This window comes from Sciurus vulgaris (genome assembly GCF_902686455.1).
Source record: "Sciurus vulgaris genome assembly, chromosome: 10".
In the NCBI taxonomy this organism is placed as follows: Eukaryota; Metazoa; Chordata; class Mammalia; order Rodentia; family Sciuridae; genus Sciurus; species Sciurus vulgaris.
In genome coordinates, this window is record NC_136470.1 from 89,692,147 (window position 1) to 89,719,479 (window position 27,333).

A 27,333-nucleotide genomic window follows, 5' to 3' on the forward strand; every position below is an offset into this window, starting at 1 on the left:
ATGTGACAAAGAGTCCTGGAAAGAATGACACTTTTTTTTTTTTATGATACATCTTTATCCCATGCACAAGTACTGGGCTAATGTCTTTAAAGCAGTTTGTGTGTGGGTACTCCCCTGGCTCTGAATCGATGGTGGACAGAAATACAGAAATACAGAACTCTCACCCCAGTCACCCCGGTCACCCGTATACACCAGGCCAAATGCTGGCAAGTCAAGGGTCACAAGCTGAAGTGATGCATGGTCTGCCTACCTCTGGGTCTCTCCCATCAACCTGCCAAGGTCCCACTGATCTGGTCTGGAATGCCTTCTTTGGTCAAATGCTTCCCAGGCACCAGGTATTGTGCTAACCAGTTGATGCACATTATCTTGCTTATTCTTCCAAACAATTCATGGAGGTAGGGACTATTGTGCCATTTAACAGAGGAGCAAACTGAGGTTTGTTCGCTTGTACTGAGTCACACAGTGAGTGTTGAGTGTTCAGCATGGAGCCTTCGTCTGGACTGCAGCCTTTCTCTGCCTTCTAATAACCAGTTGGCAGTTCTTCTTCCTTCGCTGCCCCTCAGCTCCCCAAAGTCCCTTTGCTTGTGCACATCCAAATTCACACACAGAAAGCCACATGTGCCTGAGAATTTACCTACTCCTGGGGTGGCCCTTAACTGAAGGCTGTCAGCAGTACCCACTGTCATAGCCTATTGCCTTTGCTTCTTTTGGGATCACTCTGATGTATGTTCTCCAGATTCTTCCAGGGTCAGGTTGAAGTGACTTTCTGTATGACTTTGGTTTTGCTTGGTTTCCTCCCTTCCTGCTCTCTGCTCCCTTAACACATGCCTAGCTTAGGAGGATTTGCTCCTGGAGAATTCAGGCTCCTGGTTAGTATGGGCTGAGATGGGGCAGGATGTTATCCAGTGATTGTGAATCCAAGAAAGAATTCAGAAGCTGAGTCTAGCAGTGACAACCCAAGTGAGAGTTCATGTGACCCCAGAGAGATCAATAATGTATCACACTGAAATACATCATCTTCATTCAAGAGTCCTCCTGTGTGCCAGGCATTGCAGTAGACCATGGCCACATATACTTCATTTAATGTCAGATCATCTCTTCATTAGGATTTCTTAGTTTTATTATGAATGTTGAAGATCACAAATAGTCCCCAACTTAACAGTAATTCAATTTGATTTTTTGATGGTGTGAAAGTGATATGCACTCTGGAGAAACTATACTTCAACATTTGAGTTTTGTTCTTTTCCCAGGTTCATGATGTGCTGTTTGATACTCTGGTGTGGTGCTGGGCAGTGGCACTGAGCCACACAGCTCCCAGTAAGTCACATGATCACAACAGTAAATGACCAAGGCTCAACAGCATACTGTGTCACTGTCATTTTGCTACAATATTCAGTAGGTTAGGTGCATTAAATGCATTTTGGGGTCAGAGCGGTACCAGGGATTGAACCTCTGATACACATCTGCAGCCCTTTTTATATTTTATTTTGAGGCAGGGTCTCGTTAAGTTGCTTAAGGGCCTCGCTAAGTTGCTGAAGCTGGCTTTGAACTCGTGATCCTCCTGCCTCAGCCTCCTGAGCCCCTGGAATTACAGGTGTTTGCCACTGTGCCTGGCTTCATTAAATGCATTTTTATTCTACAATATTTTCAATTTACAATAGATTAATCAGAACATGAACCCACTGTAAGTCGAAGGACACCTGTATATGGCTTCAACAAAATTCACCTGTCACTAACCTTAAAATCACATTTAAAGTGAAACAGCATTTCTTTTTTTTTTTTTTTTCTAAACCTTCTTTTTTTTTTTTTATTGTAAACAAATGGGATACATGTTGTTTCTCTGTTTGTACATGGCATAAAGGCATACCATTTGTGTAATCATAAATTTACATAGAGCAATGTTGTTTGATTCATTCTGTTATTTTTTCCTTTCCCCCCACCCCTCCCACCCCTCTTTACCCTCTATACAGTAGTTCCTTCCTCCATACTTGCCCCCTCCCTAACCCTAACTCTAACCCTTCCCTCCCCCCCATTTGAAACAGCATTTCTAAGTTTGATATTGGTGGGTTTCCAGAGGTGTTGCCTCAGGTGTGTGAAACTTCATTCAATCCCTGATCACTGCCCACCCACTCTTGCTAAATGACCTGTTTCCCATACATATGAATACAGGATGTTCCTGTGGGTGATTGAAGGATGATTGCCGATCTGGGTGACTCTGACTCTGAATGCAGGATTGATACTCTAGAACTGTGCTAATATGGGGCATCACTACCATTTTTGACTGTCAAGAATTCAAACTGTGGCTTGTCTCAACTGAGATGTCTTTAAGTATAAAATATACATGTGGGATTTCTGCAGATATAATAATGTAAATTATCTTATTAGTAATTTGAAAATATTTCTTTTCTGTTGAAATGGCAATATTCAGGTACATATTGGGTTAAGTAAAAGATTATTAAAATGGACTTTCATCTGTTTCTTTTTATTTTTAAAAAGTGCAGTAACTGGAACATGTCAGATCACATATATGGCTCTCATTACAGACCTATTGAGCAACACTGCCCTGGAAATTTCAACAAAGGGAGGATTGTGGCCTGAGCTTGTCCAGTTCCTCCAAGGGAGAGGCATTAGCTGAGAAGACATCGTATGGTTGAGAGACAGGATTTTTAAAATGAAATTAGGAGGCAGCAAGGCGAGACCTGCATGACATCACTTTTAAAAAGGCACCTGATTGTGGTTCTGCAGACAGCGCCCTGCCACTGACCAAGAAGATTTATGACTGAAGAAAGTGGCTTGTAAATTGGTCACCTGCTCAAGTGACATCATTGCTCCTCTGGTTCCAGGCTGGGGTTTATTAACTTTGTAGCTCTGGAATTCACATTTGCTCTTCCTTTCATGCCGTCATAGTCTTGTGAGGAGAAAGACGCCAGTTGGGGGAAGACAGAAGAGGGAGAAGGAAGGAGGGGTGGGAGGGTCATCATTGATTAAAGCACTAAAGTCGGAGAAAGGGAGGACAAAGGGACACCAGAGGGCAAGATCTCATTGGCTAAAACAAAAACTTCGAGAAGTCAGCAAGTCGAGTGATCCCTTCACACTCGTGAATGTGTGTGTGTGTGTGTGTGTGTGTGTGTGTGTGTCTCTTTGGACTTTTGGATGTTTGTTCCTGGGAAGCCAAAAGCCACAATCTACCTTTGTTTTGCAGATTAGGTAAAGGGGGAAGGAAACAGATGAATGATTACAATTCATCTTCGATGAAACTTCTTTCCAGTTGTGATAAATAGGAGGTGTGGGAAAGGAATAGGGAGCAGGACATAAGGTATAATCCCCTCCGTGTCTGGGTGGAAGTCTCAGTTTGGGGATCCCTACTTCTAACGCCAGGGCTCCATCCTGGGACCTTCCTATTTCAGTGATTTGGCTGGGAGATAATTGCTCTCCAGGCAATATTCATTTGCACCTGTTCCTATGCCTGAGACGTAGAGAGTTCATAGAAAACTGGGTGGAGAAGCTCCCCAGCACCCTACTGCCTCAGTACATTTTCTGGGAAATGTCCCTGGCATTGTCATAAGCCTTCCAGCTCTGGATGCAGTTAATTCTTGACTCCAGGGGCATCCATCACCAGCAAACTAAGGTGAGAATACACCTGTTAAAAATGTCCTCTCAGCTCTGCAGTTGTTCACTGACCTTCAGTGGCTGCCCAATGTCCTAGTGCTCTGGCCTGCCTCCAGGGCCCTCCATGATCAGAATCCAGGTTTGCCGTCCCAGACTGCTTTCTTATCACCTTCTTTCAAAACCCCTGGACCCAGGGCTGGGGAGATAGTTCAGCTGGTAGAGTGCTTGCCTTGCAAGCACAAGGCCCTGAGTTTGATCCCCAGTACTGCAAAAAAAAAAAAAAAAAAAAAAAAAAAACCCAAAAAACAAAACCTGGACCCCAGCTGAATAACATATAGACACTTACGATGATCCTATACCCTTGTGCTCACAAGAATGACTGGGAGCTGAGGCTCACCGTCAATGCCCAGCATTTTCAGAGAGTATCATGCTATATACTACTAGCTGGGGAAAAGATCAAAATTCCAAATTCAAAGAATTTTTTTTGCCCAAGATATATGCCTTTTGCACCATTGTAAGGTTGAAAAATCCCATCAAACCATTTTAATTTGGGAACTATAAGTACTTGCTGGGGCCCTTCCTCTTTATGCCACCTCTACTCATAGTGTTTATTATTTACAAATTCTATCCATAACCTTCATATAACAAAAATTTTCTTCTCCATGAGCAATCTCTCCTGCCTTCCACAGCATTTTGATGTCTTTTATGGCTCTTGTAGGCTGTTGCTTGTGTGTATCTATCCCTGCTAAATTGTGAACTATTAGGGGTTGGGGGTTAATAGAGACGGTCAGTATTAGTCAACCTGAGCTGCTATAACAAAATACTATATACCAGGTGGTTTAAACAATAGAAATTTATTTTCTTCCAATTCTGGAGTCTGGAAATCTGGGATCAAGTTGCTGGTATGGTTTGGGTTTGGCTTGCAAATGGCTACCTTCTCACTGTGTCTTCACATGGTCTTTCCTGGGTATATGAACATGAAGACAGACAGAGGTCTATTTTTTTCTCATTTATATGGACACCAATCCTGTATGATTGGGATATCATTTTTATGACCCCATTTAACCTAATTATCTTCTCAAAGCCCTATCTTCAAATGCAGTGACGTTGGGAATTAGGACTTCAACATGTGAATTTTGGGAGAAACATAATTCAGTCCATGGCATTCCACATTTCATCCTTCAAAGTCATGTCCTTCTCATATGCAAAATACATTCATTACATCCCAATAGACCCCAAAATATTAGTTTATTTCAGTGTCAACTCCAAAGTCTCATGTAAACATCATCTAAATCAGATATGGGTGAGATCTAAAGTACAACTCATCTTAAGACAAAATTTCTCTCCAGTTGTGAACCTGTAAAATGAAAATACAATAGTGGGACAGGATAGACATTCCCATTCCAAAGGAGAGAGATAGAAAAGACAGAAGAGGTGATGGTTCCCAAGAAAGATCCAAATCTAGAAAGGTAAATCTCATTTGATTTTAAGGATTGAGAATAATTCTCTTTGGTTCAGTGCTCTGCCCTCCAGATCCAGGAAGGTGGTAGTTTCTTCATCCCCATGGTTGTAAGAAGGAGTCCTGTTCCCAAGGCTTTGACAGAGGCTGTCCCACCTATTGAACCAGGTGGCCCTGATGATCTATCTCTAAATCACCCCCTGGTGATTTTTTCCTGTTGAGGAATAGTGCACGTTGGCAGTTGAGTACTTGTATCATCTTGTCCCACACCATCAAGTCCAAGTTCAACAGCTTTTCTTCTTTGCCCTGTCTCCATCCCTTCAGTTCAAACTGGTGGCGTTTCTTGTAATCCCATAAGTATTTTACCCAGGTCATTTTATCAAATGATAGCCCTTGGTGTTCCCTTCAAGGCATGCTTTCTCATGTTTTATAATGTGGGTATGCTGAGAATTTTCCCAGTCTTTAATTTCTGGTTCCTTTTTTGCTTAAAAATTCCATCTTCGATTAATTGCTCTCCCTTGGCTTTTACTATAAACTGTTGGAAGGAAGCTGTTCCTCAACACTGCTCAGAAATGGCCTCAGCTAAGTATCTAACTTAATCACATAAGAGTTATACCTTCCACAAAACACTAGAACATGGTAAGTGTTGAGATTTTTTTTTTTTTTTTGCCACTTTATGAGAGGATCATCTTTCTTCCAATTTCCAATAATATGTTCTCCATTTCCATCTGAGACTTCATCAGGATGACCTTTAATGCCTATATTTCTACTGACAACCTGTTCATGGCAACCTAGGCTTTTTCTAGCATTCATCTCAAAATTCCTGCCACCTCCACCATCACAAGTTCCAAACCAGCTTTCACATTTTTAATTATTTGTCACAGGAGCACCCCATTTCTGAGCAATAAAATTCATTTTACCTTGGGTTGCCATAATGAAAGACCATTGACAGTGTGGATTAACCCACGGAAACATACTTTCTCATAGTTCTGGAGGATTGAAGTGAGTTGAGGGTGCCAGCATGGTTGGGTTCTGATGAGGGCTCTTGCTGGCTTTCAGCTATTCACTTTCTTGCTGTCTTCACATGGTGGAAAGAGAGGAAGGGACAGAGAGAGAGAGAGAGAGAAAGAGAGAGAGAGAGAGAGAGAGAGAGAGAGAGAGAGAGAGAGAGAGAGAGAGAGAGAGAGAGAGAGAGAGAGGAGAGAGAAGAAAATTCTGCTCTTTTTCTTTCTCTTATAAGGACGATAATACTATCAGTTAGGACCTCAATCTTATGACTTCTTTTAACCTTAATTACCTCCTTTAGGGCTTTCTTCTCCTTTAGACCTATCTCCAAATATAGTCACACTGGGGGTTAGAGTTTCAATGTATGAATGTGGGGTGGGGGTTACAACTCATTTCAGAGCACTAATATTTAAATCCCTCTCATTCCCAGTATCCTACCTAGAATGAGTGTTCTGTAAATGCATATTGAATGGAAAGAGATTGAATTCCAGTGCCTACAAGAAGTGGTTTTTATAAGCTGTGCTGTCTTAGCTTGTGGAATTTCTGAGGCCTCACACCCACTGGAAGGGCCACAAAGAGTGAACAGGTTTTTGTAGGAATGGGACTGAAGGAATTGTTTTAGCTACAGCTATTAAGGTCCAGACTCATGGGGTAAGAATGTTGTGAGGCTGTTATTCATCCCCAAGAGAAATTCCATCTAGTATGTAATGCTAACAACAATAATTCTTCTAAGCATTTGGATTTGTTTAAAAAGTATCTATCCCAAGGATTATGAATTGTGCAACTGACCCAATTGCCTCTCTTATGTGTTGGTCGAACCACCTCTGATCTTGGTGCTGCAACCACTGTGGAGGGCATTTCAGCCTCGGTCACAGATTATTTTCATGTTCCCACACATGTTTTTCTATTGTCTACCCTCCTATTTTAAATTGATGCAATCTTGCCATATTTTTGGCACCTTTAAAAATTCCAGAATTCCAGAAATCTTTTCAGAAGCATAGTAAGATTTAAATGCATTTTTAAAATAAATAAATTGTTCATACATTCCCTGAGGACTAGCAGCTCAAATGTCAAAACCTAAAGAGCCTGATTGATTCATATATGAAGCTAGTATTGGGTTAAAAAAAAAAAAAAAGGCCTGTATCTCTCCGTATCTATTAGTTAATGAGTTAATCCTTAACAAATTTTAAAAATAGCTCTTAAAACCCGGTTACAGATGAGAAAGCTGAAGCTCAGGGAAATTAAAAACATGTCCAATTTTTGAGTTTGTGGGGCTGGTGTTCAAACCTTTGTTCATTTGATGCTAAAATCAATATCCTTTCACTTCTGTTCCTCTGCTTTCAAGATAGAAGCAAAGCCCAGTCCTAGAGAGGGATCAGGGCCAGAAGCGAGACAGAGCAATGGCCTTGAGGAGTTATGGTCCTGTGATGGGGGAATTCAAGTTTCCCAATTGCAAGTGGGAGTGCATGGACAAGTGTGCAGCCACTGGGCTGAGGGGAAGCTGCAAGAACTGTTTGCACTGCTGGAGGGAAGCTGGGTCAGGCTAGGATGTGGGACCAAGGTCCTGGCCACAGGAGAGCTTGTATGAGAACTGAGTCAGCTACTCAGGAGACAGGCAGGAGGATCCCAAGTTTGAGGCCAGCCTGAGCAACTTAGTGAGAACCTGTTTTAAAACAAAAAATCAAAAATCTGGATTTATAGCTCAGTGGTAGAGTGCCCCTGGGTTCAATTCCCAGTACTAAAAAATAAACACCAGAACATCCCCTGTTTGGTACTAGGCACTGAGCAAGAAAGAACAGATGAGGTTTTGAAATTTCCCAGTGTTCCCAGAAGGATCCCCAGCACTTTGAGTCCATAAAATAGATCTGGGACTGGTCTTGAGGGCTACAGTTAGCCTTGGTAGAACAGGAAGCACTGACTAAATGTCTAATGTGTGCTGGGTGCTGGAGAAACAGAGCCATCAGCCCAGGTCCTTATCTTGGGGACCATTTCAGGATGGCAGATAAATCTAAAAATGGATCTCTTTAGGTCTGGAGTTAAGGGTCCTGGTAGGACTCATATTCACATATATCTCTTCCAGGGCCATGTTCTGCAATGACTTAAAGGAAAAGTATGAGAAGAAGATCATCATTAAAGGGGTCGATGCGGAGACCATGCACACGCTCCTGGACTACACATACACCAGCAAGGCGCTCATCACCAAGCAGAATGTCCAGAGGGTCCTGGAAGCTGCCAACCTCTTCCAGGTCTGTGAACAAATGGGCTTGGTGCTCTTCTCTTAGGAAGGTGGAAGCAACAGTCTCCAGAGACCTGTCTGGACTGGCTCCCAGGCCGGTATCTCTTTCTCTCTCTATTTCACTCTCTCTCTCTCTGTCTCTCTCTCTCTCTCCCTCTCTCTCTCTCTCTCTCTCTCTCTTTCACACACACACACACACACACACACATACACACACACACACACACACACCCTTAGCTGGGCCTGTGCTTACTTGAAAGTCAGAAGATGCTCATTTGGAAAATTTATGAGAGGTGGTGAGATGGGTCATTGACTCCTTCACGAGATGAAGTCAGGGGATCTGGGTGCTTAGCACGCAGGCCTGGTTCTTGACTGCGGGCACAATGACTACAACTTGCAGCAGTCTAACCGGAGCCAGGGCTGTAGCCAGTGCTTCATATGCATAACCTGTGACTCTCAGCACAACCTGGAGAGGTGATTACTTCCCCATTCATGAGTGGGGAATGTAAGGCCACTCAGAGGATGACTGACATGGCTGTGACTTGAACCCTGGGTTTTCTGAGTCCAGGGTCCACATGCTTGCTACCATACCATGCAGTTTCTCAGGCAGTGATGTCTAAGTTCTTGGGGAAGCAGGGCCTTTTGTGATCATAGTGTAGTGACTGAAAGAAGTAAGGGGTATTGTTGAAGACCCTCAGAATTAAGTTTAATTTTAATATAGTATATGTTTCTTCCCATTCATTAATGTCGGCTTCAATCTGGTTATGATAATTACATTTAGCTTCATAAATAATGAGGCCCATAGAAGATGTCAGTTGCATCCACAATTAAAACAGGTGACCCATCCCAAGTTGCCATCTTTGCCTGGGTCTAAGGCTACACCACTGCACCTGAGTCTGTTGGGTTCAGGCAGAGACTGTCTCGTTGCTTGGACGTTGAAGTTTATCAGAGACATATACAATATGTATATACAACATAATATTCAGTATTCGCAAAACTCAGGGAAAATAGACACTTTCATTCATTGCTGGTGGAAGTGTGTGGGAAATTTTCTGGAAGTCATGTAGAAACAGATATGAAAAACTGAAGGAATAATTATGGATTTTCAAAGTAATTTACAAATAGTACTGTAGTGAATGGGATTATGTTCCCTGAAAGATATGTCTACGTCCTAACCCTTAGTACCTGTGAATGTGACCTTATTTGGAAAGAGGGTCTTTGCAGATGATATCTTGGGATGAGGTTGTAATAACTGTCCTCTTTGTGAGAGAAAAGAGAGGAAGACTTGACCCAGAGGCAAAGACAGCTTAGGACAACGGAAATGTATTCTCTTAGAGTTTGGGAGGCCAGAAGTTCAAAAGCAAGGGGTCTGCAGGGATGTATTCCCTCTGGAAGCTCTAAGGGTGAGTCTTTCTTCGCCCTTCCAGTTTCCGGTGGGTTCTGGCATTCCTTCCTTTGTGGCCACAGCTAATCTCTGCCACAGTGGCTGCATTGCCTCTTCCTCATCTACATGTCTTCTGGATGTGTATGTTTTATAAAAGTACATATGAGTACATTTAGGTACATGCTCTGGAGAAACACCTCCTCTCAAGCACCTTGCCTTAATCATGTCATGTGGCCTATGAGTAATATTCACTCCTTTGTCATACAGGGTAGTATTGACAGGTTCTGGGGATTATGGCATGAACTTAACTTTTGGGGGCCCACCATTCAACCCACCACAGAAGGTTCTTCACATACCCTTTCGATGATTTGATTCTTGGCAGTCCAATCATGTTTTGGATAGAGGCCTTAATATGCTAGTTTGAATCTCAGTGTACATAGACCAGGGTGGGAGGCTAGTGGACTGGAGAGTTGTTCTAGTGCTCTCAGGTAGCCTGCCAGTTTTCTTTTTCCTGGGGGTTCCCAAATGTTAGAACCTGTTGGGCCTTTCCTAGGATTGCTCATTTTCTCCAGATAAGCCTCTTCAGTCTCCTGCCCCAGGGTTATATGCCAACTGCTTGTATTACTGTGTGTGTGTGTGTGTGTGTGTGTGTGTGTGCAACGCACCCCAGGGTGATAAGCCAACTGCATGTATTAGTGTGTGCGTGTGTTGTATGCAAATCTTCACTTCATTAACCCCTGTATTTTCAGTATAATGTCTGCATGTGTCTTCCTCAGGTTATGGTGTCCCTGAGTCTAGAATTTGGCCTGGTTTCTCCAGAAAATAAGTCTTCTTTTCTAGTGTCAGTGGGAGTAGGAATTATTGAACTGCAAGAAGTTAGGGGGTGAAGGGAGTCACAGGAATTCTTTATCTGTCTCCCTGCAGTCAGCGGCACCTACCCTAACCTTCCTTTTTCCAAAAGACTTTAATATTCCTGCTCTTTTGGGTTCAGAGGGGCAAGCTTGTTCCCCTTTAGGCCTGACCTTCCCTGTCTCAGCAGTCACTTGCCAGTCTCTGTTTTCTGTGGTTTGGGGTTACTGGCGCCGCCTGGTTTCATTGAGGATGGCATTTATGTTTCTGTTTTTGTTCTCCTTTCAGTTTTGGTGATTTTTCAAGAGAGCTATAAAAACTCTTAAGATATTAAAGACTGTAATCTTTTGTAATATCTTTTGAAAATATTTGCCACAGGTCATTTGACTCACAATTTTTAATTACAGCTTTTTTTCATGTAAGAAAGTATTTAGTCAGATCTATTAATCATTCCTTGATTTTTTTTTTTTTTTGGCCTTTGGTATACATTTTTAGAAGGGCCTCCCATTGCTTATTCATATTCTTATTTACTTATAACTTCATTTAGTCTTATTATATTTACAGCTTTGATATTTAAATCTTTATGTATCCGGATTTACTTTGACATCAAGTATTTTCTTCTCTCCCAACCCTTCCTTTGCCTTCTCCTTTGCTTCCTCCTCATCCTCTTTCCCCCCATCTTCTCTGAGTGATGAGCTTCAATAGAGAGGTTGGTTTTAATAAGACAAGTGGGAGAGGGTAGACAGGAGAGAGACAGGACAAGCTCTGTTGATTCTTCGACTCTGGTAATTCCTAACCTCAAAAATTTTCCAAACCTCTTTCACTTTCTAAGCAGAAAAAAAAAAAAAAAAAAAAAAGTAAGTTTCTCCCTGAGGCTATTTAAGTAAGTTTCTCCCTGAAGCTATTTTAAGAAAACTAGAGAAACACACTGTGGACTTCTGGATCTCCATTTAACCTACTGATTTCTGTGGTCTCTGAACTACTTGCTGTGAAGTCTCAGGCATAGAAAACTGGTCACAAAAAATAAAAAAGAAAGTCGAACTTGAAAAAACAAACAAACAAACAAATAAAAGCAAAGTGGCCACAGAGAAAACTGGGCTCTTTTCATACATGAAGACACCAAAGGGACAAAAGTAAATAAGTCACTGAAATCACTTTGTATTTTTAAAAGACTTATTCTTTTGAATGGGTAAAACATGCCCATGTTCCAATTTCAGAAAGGCGGCAGGTAAGGCAGTGAGGGTTTGCGGTAGTCACTATCAGCGAGGTCTTGCTGTTCTTTCTGTTCTATGTGCTACAAGACAGTCTGTGCACACACCACTCCCATTGGTTGCTCTCACTTTAAAAGCACAGATGTTGGCATGCTGTATACTCTGTTTCACATTCTGCTTTGTTTCATAATCTATTTTGGAGATTGTTACAGGTCAGTGTGTGTAGAGCATTGTGTTTTCAGTAGCCACATAATATTGTTAAAGTCTCCTGAGATGGGACTTGTTGTCTGTAATGGTCTCGAATAAGGTAGAGGGGGTAGAGAGGAAAAAACATGGATTCAGAGTCAGGCGGATTTGGGTTTAAACCCCAGGCCAGTCATTTGTTTGCTGTGTGTCTGTGGACAAGTTACTTAAGTTTTCTGAGCCTCAACTTTCTATTTTGTAAAATTAGCTCTCCCTTCAAGGAGTGTTATTATGAGGCTCCAATGAGATGATGTTTGCAAAGTACCTGGCACATAATAGATGCTGAAGAAAAGTTTCTTCCCTTGTGTGTTAATTTTTACTTTACTCTGCATACTTTGTGCCTGGGATAAACTGGCTGACAATGAGCTACAAAAACATTTCCCTAAGATAATCCCTAAATTTTTTTTTTTTTTTTTTTTTTTTTTTGGTGCTCGGGATTGAACCCAGGGATGCTTAACCACTGAGTCACATGCCCAGTCTTATTTATGTATTTATTTATTTACTTATGTATGTATTTAGAGACAGGATCTTGTTAAGTTGCTGAGGCTAACCTCAGACTTGGAATTCTCCTGCCTCAGCCTCCTGAGTCGCTGGGATTACAGACATGTACCACTGTTCCTGGCAACATCCCTAAATCTTTGTGGGTTTTTTCCCCCTAGATTAGGGTTATAAAATACCATGTTTCAGGTTTTTTGTTTTTTTTTCTCTCATGTCCACATGATACATTAAGTGGATAGATGCTTTATTTCAATTAACTCAGTCATAGGTAAAGAAAAGTGTGCTGGAGTTGACAGGTATGGTCATTTTTGCACATCCACAGAAGTCAGAACCTCCTTTGTTGAACTGAAATCAATGGGAGTTAGATTCTCTCATGTCCCTCACCCCTCCTGAGAGTAAAGGTTTCTTCTTCACACCATGGAGGTAACTCTCTGCCTCTCTCTTTAGGTCTTCTCTTAATCTCTTCCTGTCACCCGCCAATTGTGTTTTTCCCAGAATTTTCCAGTCCAAAGATGGCCAATTTATTGACCAAGTCAGGTACCACTCTCGCCGTTTGGGAAGAGCGTTTGGGCTAGTTTGTAGACTGGTGGCCCAGACCAATCAGATATGGCCTATGAGGATAAAATTTTGGTGTGCAAGTGCTGACTGATCTGTCCACTGGAGGACTTTTGAAGCAACCTGACCAAAATTTATTGGTTGATTATAGGGAGAAGCAGATCATCTGTGAGTAGTTTTTGGAAAGGTAAAAGTTAAGAGAAACCTCTAAAAGGAAAGGACCAAAGGACCTGTTCTGTGAGATGGTTTCTTTGGGGTGAATGTCACCCAGCAGGTGTTACCCAGGCTTCTGAGTTCTAGGTAAGCAAGTCAGTCAGAAGCTATTGACATGGGACAATGACTGTATGAAGTTGGCAAGATTTTTCAATCTTGGAGAACTTCACCATGCTCATTACTTTCATTTTTATTAATTTATTTCACTTTTTCATTTTATTATAAAAACTCATGAAAAATCAGGACTTGGGAGTTTATCTACAGGGCAGTAAAAAGATGTGAGGTCAGGGTGGACATACCTTTTATTTAATCTTGGAAGGGAAGGATTCTTAAAATACAGAGCTGTTGGTTAGAAACAGTGATTTAGAAGAAAAAAAAAATCCAGGTAATTCCCTGTGAGGAAAGAAAGGGAGATGCTGGTCATAGTGCTCTCAGAGCAGTGACATGACTTCTTTTCAGAGTGGCCATTTGAGGAGACATTGGTGAAGATTCCAGTGTTGCTTATTTTCCAGTTAGTTCTTCTGTGTGTGACAAATGAGACCTATGTGGACAGTCTTGTGGCCAGTGGCTAAACCATGGCCTAGGTTGACTTCTGACTTTTAAATCCATGGAACATAGTAGATACTCTGTAAATGTTGGTTGAATAAGTGAATGTGTGAATGAACGTGTGAATGTGTCCTTCTGGTTTATACTACAGAGTAGGAGGACTTCCTCAGAAATTGCTCAAGACCACAACAAATATTTGACCTGGCTCTTAGAAATGTCATGGCTGAGTAGAGGAGGAAGAATTCCACAGGCTAATATCAATACTTGCTTCAATTCGAAGTACCCATTAAGTGCCACACACTTAATAAAAAGTAGTTAATGTGCAGATGAATTTCTGTTGTCATTGACAGGGACCCACAGATTAGAGTATATCCACTTAACACGGGAGCATCCAATTACCCTAGGCAAGAAAATCAGCTCAACTATTTCCTTATTGTCACCTGGATAAAATCTCAACATTTTCTAGATGAGGAAACTGTGACTTAGAGAAAGTTCAGCTCGTCCAGTGATGGAGCTATGATCTGGGGCCTAAATCTAGAACTTCTGACTCCATATTTAGGCTTCTAACCTCAACCCCTGAAGCCTCTAAACAAAGATTCCCAATGCACTCCCACCCCATGGATGATCCAAGCACATTCCAAGACAGGAAGGACGGGCATTGAACTGGACCTCACAGAATAGGTAAGATTTCAACAAGTGGTGGCAGGGTTGAGGGGAAATCACTCCAGGCAGCAACTCCCCACACCTGACCCACCTTAGTGACTGGGTCTTTTGCAGGTCTTACCTCCTTTCTTTCCTGCCCTCTTCTTATGGCTTCCAGGAACCAGCAGATCTCTCAAATAAGACTAGAGCAAGGACTGAAAGGAGGGGGATGAGAGCAGAGCCTGGTCATCCTGGGGGCTGGGGGCAGTAACTCCAAGGCCACTTAGTCATTATGGTTGATGGGATTGCTGATTTGCACTAAAATGATACTTAGTTACTGTGGAGTGGTTTTGTAGGAACCTCAAGGGAGATGAAGGATCACATGGGTGAAGTCTCTGAGGACCTAAGATTTTGGAGAATATAAAGGGGAAGAGAAGAGGAGAGTGGAGATGAGAAACGGAGGGTGCACCCTCTTTTTGTTTTCTTATTAACATATATAAATCGTACATAGTGATGTGGTTTAGTATGATGTTTTCATACAGACATCCAGCATGCACTGATCAAGTCCAACCTCCCTTTTTCTACCCTTCCCTCACCCCTTCCAAATCTGTTAACCCCAGGTTGATTTTTCAAAGTTTCCACATATGAAAGAGAACATAAAATGTTTATCTTTCTGTATAAGTTCTATCTATCTTGCTGAAAACGACGGGATTTTAGTCTTCGAGTCTGAATAATACTTCATTGTGTATTTATAGCACATTTTATTTACTCATTCATCTATCAATGGGCATCTATGCTGAGTCCGTCTTACTATTGTGAATAGTGCCACCATGAACATGGGCGTGCAGGTGTCTCTTTGGTAACCTGATTTCATTTCCTTTGGATATATAACAAGTGGGATGACTGGAGCTCTTTAGTTTTTTGAGGAAGAGCAAAATTAACTAGATGGAGTTTCATCAGACTCAGAATCTTCTGCATAACACAGGAAACAATCAACAGAGTGAAGGGACAACCTACAGATTAAAGAAAATATTTGCAAACTATTGATCTGACAGAGGATGAATATCCAGAATATAAAAGGAACTCAAAAGCTTTAAAAATGTGATCTAACTAAAAGTGGAGAAAAGATAGCCTCTTCAACAGATGGTGCTGGCAAAACTGGAAATCCATAAGCAGTAAAATGAAACTAAACCCCTATCTCTCACCCTGTACAAAACTCAACTCAAAATAGATCAAGGATCTAGGAAACAGACCTGAGACGCTTCGCCAAATAGAAGAAAAAGTAGGCCCAAATCTCCATCATGTTGACTTAGGAGCAGACTTCCTCAACAAGATCCCCATAGCACAAGAAATAAAAGCAAGAATCAATAAATGGGATAGATGCAAACTAAAAAGTTTTTCCTCAGCAAAGGAAACAATCAATAATGTGAAAAGAGAGCCTACAGAGTGGGAGAAAATGTTTTCCACACACACTTCAGACAGAGCACTAATCTCCAAAATTTATAAAGAACTTAAAACACTTTACACCAAAAATACAAAGGATGCAATAAGTAAATGGGCTAAGGAACTGGGCAGACACTTCACAGAAGATATACAGTTGATCAACAAATATGTGAAAAAGTGCTCATCATCTCTAGTAATTAGATAAATACAAATTAAAACCACCCTAAGATTTCATATAACTCCAGTTAGAATGGCTAATATCAAGAACACAAGCAATAATAAGTGTAGGTGTGGATATGGGGAAACAGGCACACTCATCCATTGTTGGTGAGGTTGCAAATTGGTGCAGCCACTCTGGAAAGCAGTATGGAGATTCCTCAAAACACTTGGAATGAACCCACCGTTTGACCCAGCTATCCCATTTCTCAGTTTATACCCAAAGGACTTAAAATCAGCATACTACAGTGATGCAGCCACATCTATGTTCATGGCTGCTCAATTCACAATAGCTAGATTGTGGAACCAACCTAGATGCCCTTAAATTGATGAATGGATAAAGAAACTGTGGTGTGTGTGTGTGTGTGTGTGTGTGTGTGTGTGTATACACACACAATGGACTATTACTCAGCCATAAAGAAGAATAAAATTATGACATTTGCTGATAAATAGATGGAGTTGGAGAATATCATACTAAGTGAAATAGGACAAGCCCAAAAAAACAAAGGTTGAATGTTTTCTATGATAAGTGGATAATGAGGGGGAGTGTTAGGGGGGTAGGAGAGAAGATTGAAAGAACTTTGGATGGTGTAGAGGAAAATGGGGCAGGAGTGGGTGGGGGAAGGAAAGATAGTACAATGAAACAGACAGTATTACCCTATGTATATGTATGATTACATGCATGGTGTGAATCTACATTGTGTACAACCATAGAGATGAAAAGTAGTACCCCATTTGTGTACAATGAATCAAAATGTAGTCTCCAAAAATAAAAATTTAAATAAAATTTTAAAAACTTAAAAAAAAGTGGATATAAAATCTGAATAGCAAGATGTTTTTAAAAAGAAGAAATACAAATGACCTCTTTGGAGCAGATATTTCTCGTGGGAACTGCAGTCATGTCTCAAGTGGTTTCTTTGATTGTATTTTTGGTTTCCCTGTCAGAGAGTCAGGTGCTGGCTGTATGCAGCCATTGGTTCACATATCCCCCCAAACAGGAAGTTGGCAATCTGTTGTCATTGTCTGTCATCTGAGCTCTAAAGAGCAAGTTCATGGGTTATGGGGACAGTCTGATACAGAACATTTACTCTAAGGTCTTGAATAATCTGTGGCAAAGCAAAAAAAAAAAAAAAAAATTATATATATATATATATATATATATTTAAAAAGAAATTTCTTGAGGCTGGGGTTGTGGCTCAGTGGTGGAGCACTTGCCTAGCACGTGTGGGGCACTGGGTTCGATTCTCAGCACCACATAAGAATGGATGAATAAAATAAAGGTCTATCAACATCAATATTAAAGAGTATTAAAAAAAAAAAAAGAAATTTCTTGTTTTCATGATTACCCTGCACATCACATCAGCAAGTCTTCAGTTGTTGGTCAGGATCATGGGAGGCTGACACTCAACAGTGTTGTTAAAACATATTTTGAGGAGACATAGATAACCTGGAGACCTCCACCCACCCTGTGCTCATAAGGCTTCTTCATATTCTTCTGACATTTTGTTAGCTTGACAGTGCAAGTTACACTGTCGGCGTCATGCTGAGTGAGGAGAGTCAGCAAGAAGAAATTGGTATGCACGTGCATGGGTGTGCGTATGTCTGTGTGTGCACACTTAGGCGTAGTTCTGGGGATTGAACACAAGGCCTCACAAATACTCTCCCATAAGCAGAGATTGCAAGGATGGTCTCTGCTGCTGCAAGCTGGATGACTTTAGTCAACATTCTTGACTCTGAATTCTTGATTCTCTCTTCTACACAATGGTAATATTAATATTCTCTTTGTTTACTTGTTGAATGAGATAACAGAAGGAAAAGTGTCTAGCACAGGTCTTAGTACATGCTAGGTGTCTGATAAATGGTCCATTCTATCTCTCCTTCCTTTTTTTTTCTCTTCTTTTGTTAACTTTTTACTAGTTGCTGCTGGAAATAAAAAAATAAATATGACCTAGAACCTGCCTTTGAGATGCTAGTCTCAATTGGCCAGAGTGCAAGGCAGAAATGTCACAGGTGTTCCACAAAAGGGGAAGGTGTTGCTCAGTGCAGCGCAGAGGAGAGAAGAATCCACTTCGGGTTGGGGAATTGGAAGCTATCAAAGAGGAAGTGGATTTTGAGGAAAAAAAAAAAAAAAACTCCGTAGAGAGGTAGAATTTGTCAATTTCTTTTCCCTTAGTTTCCATTTCCCTCCTTTCTTTTTATACAGTTTTGATCCACAATTTAAAATGTCCAGAGGTGGGGAAGGTTCCAAGTCCAGCCTGACTGGATCTGGCTGTATTTCTCTCTGGTTCTTTAGATGTGGCTCTTCCTCTTGTGTTGGGTGAATGGATACCAGGGAGAAACTCAGGGTTCTCTGAAAACTCAGTTCTCAGAAAAATGCTGTATGTGCAAACAAGGGTTTGTGTACACTTGCAGGGGTTCACAAACTTTCCAAAGCCCACCCATTGGTCTTTGCTCTAATAACTGTGAATGCAGAAAACATCCCTATGTAGATCTAGTAATGACCATGGTAGCATCATCAGGTATCATCACTTTTTCCTCCTTCTTAGGTAAACTTAAAAGGAGCCTGTGTTGTTGAAAATCAGGTGAGCTATTCTGAGTACTTCCTTAAAAGTCAGGTGCTTGAGCCAAATTGCCTGGGTGAGGAGTATGGGATTTTAACAGAGAGTCACGAAAGAGTAGGACTGTGCAGGCCAAGCAGATGGCATGAGCATCGGAAGGTACAACAGGACCCTCAGGAATTTTGGGGAAGGTGAGGCAATGGGTCTGGTTGTGGCTGGGGCTCTGTGAGGGAGGGTCCTGGTGATGGTAAGAGCCAGATTGTGGATGGCTTTGAGGGGTGGGAGGAGGACTATCTTTGATTTCAGGCAGTGGACTCACTGGACTTCGGTACATAGCACTAGTCACAGCTGTAATTTTATAATTTTTGTGTGATTATTTGATTAGCATCTTCTGCCCCACTGGTCTGCCAGCTCTCCTGTCCCAGGCACTATCTTCTGCTTACCTCTGTACCTAGCACATTTCAAGAATATCCAACTTAATGGATACTCAATACATATTGGTATATGAATAGGTGGATGAATGACTGAATTAACAGTTTCAGAGCAATAAGAGACAAGCTTGGATCAATGTTTCCAAAAAACATGAGCTTTAGTACTTGATTTGATTTTGTCTCAGGTTTCCTTTTTGTTTGTCAATAGGTGTCACACAGGGATGGAAACTGGCATCTTGTCAGCCTATCCTTTCTGTGTCTGGGTGGATTAGACAGTCAACTCTGCGGAGAAGTGTACAAATGATGTTTGGCATCTGCCAGTCCCCTGTACTCCCCTGATCTCCCACACACTATTTGACGTTGAAATAATGGAAAAACATGCAGTTCTGGAATCAGATGAGACTAATTCAAACTTTTGCTCTATTTCTTATTAGCTTTAAGAAATAAAGCTAATAATTCCTCTGTAAAAGAGGAATGATGCTAAATATGTACTTCATTATGTTCTTGTGATGATTAAATAACTCTTAGTATAAAGAGTTTGACATATAATAGGTGCCTTTGTTTTGTTTTTACATTTAATTTTATGTTTTCTTATTGTGTACTTTAAAATCATAAGAAAATATTTTTATGTTTTCCTTGATTTTAAAATGTTCTTGTTTAGTGTGGAAAACCTTGTCTATACAGCAAAAATATTAACAAACCAAATAAAACGTTTTTATCTATGATCATTATTAGCATTTTATGTATTCCCTGTTATGTTCTTTGCTCCTGAGAAACTTTATCTATTTGAAAAAGGTAATTCCCATATACAATGAGAGAGGCTGCAATAGGGTAAGCAATGAAAAGTAATTCTCCCTTCAACCCTAAACTCAGCATCAGGTTCCTTTCCTAGAGACAACCAGTGTTACCACTTCTTAAATGGCCTCCCAGGGAGAGTCTAAATTTCTAGAAATATCTAATTAGTTTCATATCATCTTCCTCTCAAGTGAAGCTAGCGTGGTGGACACAGTGTCTCTCTCTGGAGGCTACAGTTTTAAGTGAGTTTCCTTTCAGCTCTCAGATGTCCTCATGGGCAGGGCCAAATAGGACTGTAATGGCAGGTTCTGAGAGCTTGGTAACACTTGGTCTCGGTTGTATATTTTGGTTGTTTGAATTGAAAATCTGCAAACAACTGAACAGGTGTTAGACTTCTGGGTCTCAACCGTTTTCACAGTTGCTCAAGCGAGGAGCAGAGCTGTTGGGGCCACAGACAAGAGGGCTGAGGCAGAAGTTGGGCTTTCTCCAACTTTGCTTTGAACCCCAGGGCAATGTTTTCTAAATGAACAGTGGGAAGGTGTGGTCTGACATGGAAAGATTATATTTTGCAGTTGAGATCAATCCAGAAAGTCAGGGATGCGTGCCTGCAAGATGCTCTGAACTTGAGTCAACTCGATCCACTCAGACCAGTCCTGCACCCACCCTCTCCCTCAGGTCCCACAGTCTTATGTCCTCTCCACCCCATCTCCTGTCACTAGAGCCTCTCCTCTGCACATTGCATCCCTGCCTGGCCAGGTCTGTCCCACCCATCCTCTCACCAGGACCTGCCTTCTCCACCACGCCCTTTCTCTCAGCCTTCCACCTTCCCCTCCTTCCATTAATAACCTGCCCAAGCACACTGAGAACTCCACCCTTCAAGGGCCCTGTGGACAAGGAGGGGAGATAGGAGACTGGACCTGATAAATACTCAGTCCTATAGAACAACAAATAAGAATGGACTGATAATGCATTTGAGACACTTTATCTATAAAATGGGCATTAAGTAATATAATGGATGTGACATTGCTTCAAAATCTGTAAAGAGTTGTACAAACTCAAAGGACTCAGAGTCTCATGAGGATGATGATAATTTAAATGTGGGACATGGAAGCCAATCAATAATTTTACAAATTAATTTTTAACTATGAAAGTGATACTCATTCACTTTAGAGGATAGATAGGTAGATAGAAAAAATTCTCACGGTCTAATTAGAGAGTGTGGAACCTTGGATTATGGTTCTTAGTGTACATCCTATCCTTCTCTGTGGGACCTGTTTACATGGGAGGACTATTGTTCCTTTGGTGGTGAATTTTGCTGTATGACTTACTCTGGCCAGTTAAGTGTGAATGGAAATAGCATAGAAGCCATCTCTGCAGCTCCAAGAGCCCGTGTGTGGTTATGCTATCTGTTTTTCCCTTCTGGCATAAGGCCAGCATATTTCAGGTGTTTTTCCATCATCCAGGTCCTGGAATAAAGAACTCTATGAATGGACTGGGGAGATAGCTTAGCAGGTAGAGTGCTTGCCTCATAAGCACAAGGCCCTGAGTTCGATCCCCAGTACTGCAAAAAAAAAAAAAAAAAAGCTCTATGAAGGATATAGAGTACCAGTATTGTTCATCTTGTAAGCCCTTGAGGTATAAAGGTTGTTTGCTACTGCAGTATAATCTGCCCTAAGATACCTGTATTGATGCACAAAGAAATAACAACTGTTCATAGTTTTGTCTATTTTATTTAGTTTTTTTCAGTTGTATATACTTTTTCTTTATAAAAATAGGTTTGTAATACATATTATTTGGTGAGATACTTTTCTCATCTGCAGCCATTTCAGTATAACCTTAGAAGATAAGGATTTAAAAGATAAGGATTTTTTCTTAAAATAACCACAATACTAAAATTAATAATAGTGAAATTAATAATCTCTTCATATCACCAAATATCAGTCATTATTAACATTTCTCCAACAGTATTTTGTTGTTATTTAAATCAGGGATCTAGGGTTTACAGTAGGTTGATAATGTCCCTTAAATCTCTTATCTTTAGGTTTTCCCTCTCCTTCTCTTTTTCCTCCTGTAAATATATTTGTTGAAGAAACTGAATCAGTTGTTCTGTGGAATTTCCCAGTCTGGATTTTGCTGATTGTGTCTTTATAGTGTCACTTAGCATGTTCCTCTTTGCATTGTATTTCCAGTAAATGGTTGATGAAACCTAGAGACTTGGACTTGGGCTGTAACTCAGTAGTAGAGCACTTGCCTAGCATGTGTGATGTCCTGGGCTTGATCTTCAGCACTGTAAAGATCAATCAATCAATCAATCAATCGATCAATCAATCTAGGCTCAATCAGATTCAACGATAGATTTTTTTTAGAAAACTCAATACACCATGAACATTTTCCACATCATTTAATATCCTGTTATAATTTTTTTAATGATTATGAAGTTGTTGACTATAGGAATGTACCATTAATTTATGTAATCTGTTGTTGGACATTATGGTTGTTTCCGTTTTTGTGTTTTTGCTACTCTGCACAGCTCACTGATAAACATCCTTGTGGTAGTCCACTTTTTGGCCTAATTTGCTCCCTTCTATTCTGTTAGTTCCTACGGATGGTGGATGCCTGTGCCAGCTTCCTCACAGAAGCCTTGAACCCAGAAAATTGTGTTGGAATCCTGAGGTTGGCAGACACACACTCTTTGGACAGTCTAAAGAAGCAAGTTCAAAGTTACATCATTCAAAACTTTGTGCAAATTCTGAACTCTGAGGAGTTTCTTGAACTTCCTGTGGACACTCTGTATCACATCTTAAAGAGTGATGATCTTTATGTGACTGAGGAAGCTCAGGTGTTTGAGACGGTGATGAGCTGGGTCCGCCACAAACAGTCAGAACGACTCTGCTTGCTCCCCTGTGTCCTTGAGAATGTACGCTTGCCACTTCTGGACCCTTGGTACTTCGTAGAGACGGTTGAAGCAGATCCTCTCATCAGGCAGTGCCCAGAGGTCTTCCCGCTGCTCCAGGAAGCCAGGATGTACCACCTTTCTGGCAATGAGGTAAGTTGGAGATGAGAGATGCTATATTTAGCCAGTTTAAGTAGATGATGCCATACTGTTCAAAGTTTGAGTCGAGAAGTTCTAGAAGCCCTGAATGCTGATCTGTAAAATGGGGATGATACTACATTTTCAGACAGTTACTGAGAGGATAGGTGAGACAGGAAACCACCCAGCACCACACCTGGCTCATCCTGCTCTTCCCAACTGTGTAAGAGCAGGAGGTTGGTGAGGGGCAACGCACACAGACAGGACTGTGCCCTGTCCAGAGACATGCCGCTTTCCTAATTTGTTCACTGTGTTGAAACTTTACATCTCTTGGATGGACTCTCATGTTACCTTGGTTCAGACTTTCATCCTTTCCTTCTCAAATTTCTGGAAGTTCCTCAGAACTTACCTCCCTGCTTCCAAGCTGGTCTCATGCCGATTCATTTCCTTCACTAGTAGGAAATGTTACTTATGGACTTTTCATCTCCAGCTCTCAGAACAGAGTCTCTGGTACATAGGAGTGGTAAATGTTTTCTGAGTGCTTAGACAAGTACCAGAATGGTGAATACACATAGTGCCTGGATCTACCTGGGTCTCCTTAACAATTCCTGAATAATTTTTTTATTCAAAACTTTATAAACATAAGAGTAAGTGTATTAGAGGGGAACAAAACTGGCAGGAAGTAATGCTGTAGGGATAGTTTGCCAATGATTTGTACACATGAAGACCCATATACAGGTGTCACTGCATAAGAGTTCTGAGATTAGCCCAAAAGAGTTCTTTGTTAACACCATTGGGAAAAACCTTAACCAAAGGTAGCTCAAGAATTGTCTGTCTGAGGCTCCTCTGGCTATCTTTTCTCCCTGTGTATCTTTTTCTAACTCTCTGTCATTTTTAGATCCACTTTTCATTCATTTACTCTGCAAAGTTTTCCTTAAATATTTGATAGAATTTACCAGAACCTGTCATTTTCTAAGATTTGTTAAACTACAAATAGTATCATTTTAATAGATACAGTTCTATTCAGGTTATCCACTTCTTTTAGAATGAACTTTGGCAGTTTGTCTTTCAAATATTGTTTTACTTCTTGTAAGTTGCTGAGTTTTTTAGCATAAAATTATTCATAGTATTCCCTTATCACCCTTTTACTATCTATAGGATGTGTTGTGATGTCCCATCTCTCATTCCAAATATTGAAACTTTGTATCCTATTTTGTTTGTTTGTTTTGTTCCTCTGATCCTTCTGCTTAGAGGTGTATCATTTTTATTGATTTTTTTCAAATAGCTAACTTCTGATTTATTTTCTTTTCTCTATTTTTCTATTTTTTTATTTCATGTATTTCTACTCTGATCTTGATTACTTTCTTTCTTCTGCTTATTTTGGGTTTAATTTACTCTTCTTCCTCTCATTTATTAAGGTAATGCTGAAAACATTGATTTGAGAATTTTTTTCTAATATTGTCATGGGTGCTATAAATTCCCCCCTAAGAACTACTTTCATTGCATATCATATATTTTAAAATGTTGTGCTTCCATTTTTCACAGATAAATCCTGAACATCAACTATATGTCAAGTTACTATGTCTTAGTCCACTTTGTGTTGTTATAAAAAATAACTGGAGGCTGGGTAATTTATAAAGTAAAGAGGTTTATTTGGCTCATGATTCTGGTGGCTGGAGGGTACACATGGCATGTATGGCACCAGCAGTTTGGCAAGGGCCTCCTGATTATGCCACCACATGATGAGAAACAGAAAGAGAAAACAACCACATACAGAAGGGACCAAGCACACAGGTGGCCTTGCTTTACAACAACCTGCTCTTGCAAGAAGCAATCCACTATGAGAGATCAGCATTAATTCCTTCTGGAGGTGGTGCCCCTATGATATAATTTTCTCATATTAGGCCTACTTCTTAAAGGTTTTTCTACCTCAGTACCACCACCCGGGGGACTAAGTTTCCAGCACAAGAAACTTTAAGAGACAAATTAAAATTATATTGAAACCATAGCACACTGCACAGACAGTCTCTGCCTCACTAACCTTTTGGTCTGACAGAGACAATGGGACAATTAGCAAAGGTGATAAGTGGACTGATGGGAGAAGCTCAGATCACCACATAGGTCCTTTCCCATGCTGGATATATGGACTTGGCAGATAGTTACACTGGGTATCATACAACTGTGGAAAGGTTTAGTCTCTGTAACTTCTCTTAGGTCAGTTTAAAATATAGAGACTTGGTCAACTGCACTTCTAATATTCTATACTTTGAGCATGCTAGTTACTTTTGCTTCTACCTGCTATTTTCTAAGTCCCTGAGATGCAGGCAATAAAGGGTTCCTCTCATAAAGAAAGACTCTACCCTGTTTTCTGCAGAAATTACTACAATTAAATATCTTTACTATCTTTTTTATTTTCAAGGTCCTGGAGGGGATCAGATATGGGTTTTAATCTTAACTGCACAGTTTATTGACAGCATAATTTCAGGCAAGCTACCTTACTACTCTTAAGGTTCAATCCTAATTTGTGACAGATACAATAATATCTAACAAGTGACAGAACTGTTTTAAAAATTGATTAAAATAATAAATGAAATGTTTTTAGTACAGTGTCTAGTGCCTGATAAGTGTCCCACAAATGGACGTTGGTATTATTCTCACTCAATTCCTTTATAGCTGTTCTGTCTCCCACAATCAAGCATTTTCTTCTCTGGAACTAAAATCTCTTTTTTCACTGGGTCCCAGGTTTTTGCTGCCTTATTTCTTCAAATGCTGCACAAGGCACTTTCTCATTTCTATATTATAGTCTGAGCAACTGAATCAATCAAAGATCTCCAAATTGGATCTCATTGCCTTTTGGGCTCCTGAAACTCTACTCACTGCTTGAATGATCTTGGATTTATTCCTGATGACAGTAGAGTGAGTTTGGTTGTTACTCTTGTGAATACACTCCTCCCCTTAACCTTCATTTCTAACCTTCATTTCTTCTTTCCTAGAATCTTCTCTTCTCTTTAATCTTCTGCATCTTCTAAGCTGGTGGGAATGGTAGGAAATTTTAGAACCTTAAAAGCAAATATTGAGTTACGTTTTGTTTAAAAGTGGTAGCTGGAACCTTCATTGGAAGAGATTTTTTAGGACAGAAAATGTTGCCTCTTTGTTTAGTTGCTTCCTAAGTTTCCAAGGACTAAGTTGGTCTATTACAGAGGTTTTTTCTGACAGTGTGGTATGGGAAGATGTAGGCTCTTGAGGACAGCTTTGTTGGCCAATAAGGTCATTTCTGTTTGTCCTTGACTCTAGCTTTGTGGACAATGAGCAGTTAGTAAGGTACAACTGTCCATTTTGGTTTGTTTGTTTGTTTGTAGTGCTGAAAATTGAACCCAGGGTCTTGTGCATGCTAGGCAAGTACTCTACTACTGAGCCATATTCCTAGCCTATCTGTTCTGTTTTTAACAATCTGAAGTTAAACTGGTTAGGCCTGACTGTTGGGTGGAATTCACTGGAAAATATTTATGTATGTCTGCAACAAGCTTTCACATCTCTAACTTCAAATTGACCTTTGTAAAGCCTTGGGGTTTAATATTTTGCCAAATGTAGCAGAATTTACAATGATGATTAGTTAATTGTATTAGTTATCAATCATTGCATAACAAACTACCTCAAAACGTAACAGTTTAAAACAACAAAGAGAGCTGATGTAGCCCACTGTAAAAGTACTTGCCTAGGATGTGCAAGATCCTGGGTTCAATCCCCAGCACTGTGAGAAAAAACAAAGGTCAAACAATGAACATTCACAAGTTCCGAGTGTCAGGTATCTGGGTGGGGTGAGGCTGGGTATTTCTGGTCTAAGTCCCTTACCAGGATGTGGTCAGGTTGCTGGGGTTATAGTAGTTTCAAAGTTCAAGTAGGGTTGTAGGATCCACTGTAAGCTAACTCACAGGGTTATTGGTGGGCATCAGTTCCTTGCTGGCTGTTGGTCAGAGGTCTTGGTTTCTTGCCATGTGGGAATCTTCATATCATCCAGTGACTTCCCCCTGAGAATGAGAGAGCAAACAAGACAGAAGTTGTGGTACCCTTTAAAGCAGGATGAACCACTATTGCAGCTCTACTCTGTTCATCACAGAGATCAATTCTGGAATAGTGTGAATGGAAGTATATAAGGTGACTATTGAGAAGCAGGGATCACTGGGGCCATTGTGGAGGCTGGTTACCATAATAATTTAGAATGGAAAAAACAATCCACATTAGGGGCTGGGTTACCTAACTTGCCCATCCATCCATCCAGCCATCCGTCCATCCATCCATCCATCCAACCATTCCTCCATCTACTTATTCAATCTATGCTTATAGAAACCCATAAGCTCCAGTTCTTGGTGTTGAAGATCCATTAGCAAAAAAGAGTTATTCCTGCCATC

The 27,333-nt window shown here is 40.6% G+C and overlaps 1 protein-coding gene across 3 annotated transcripts in view; it reads left to right on the plus strand.

Annotated features, from left to right (window-relative positions):
• Window positions 1–27,333, plus strand: part of KLHL6 (kelch like family member 6) — a 90,272-nt gene that overhangs the window by 49,555 nt on the left and 13,384 nt on the right. For 2 of the 3 annotated variants that reach the window (XM_079156342.1, XM_079156341.1), the window contains exons 2-3: window positions 8,154–8,319; window positions 22,490–22,939. In XM_079156342.1, the coding sequence (XP_079012468.1) occupies window positions 8,158–8,319; window positions 22,490–22,939 (612 nt within the window). In that variant the 5' untranslated portion in view covers window positions 8,154–8,157. The remainder of the gene's footprint in view (window positions 1–8,153; window positions 8,320–22,489; window positions 22,940–27,333) is intronic. The other variant, XM_079156343.1, reaches the window with a different exon arrangement.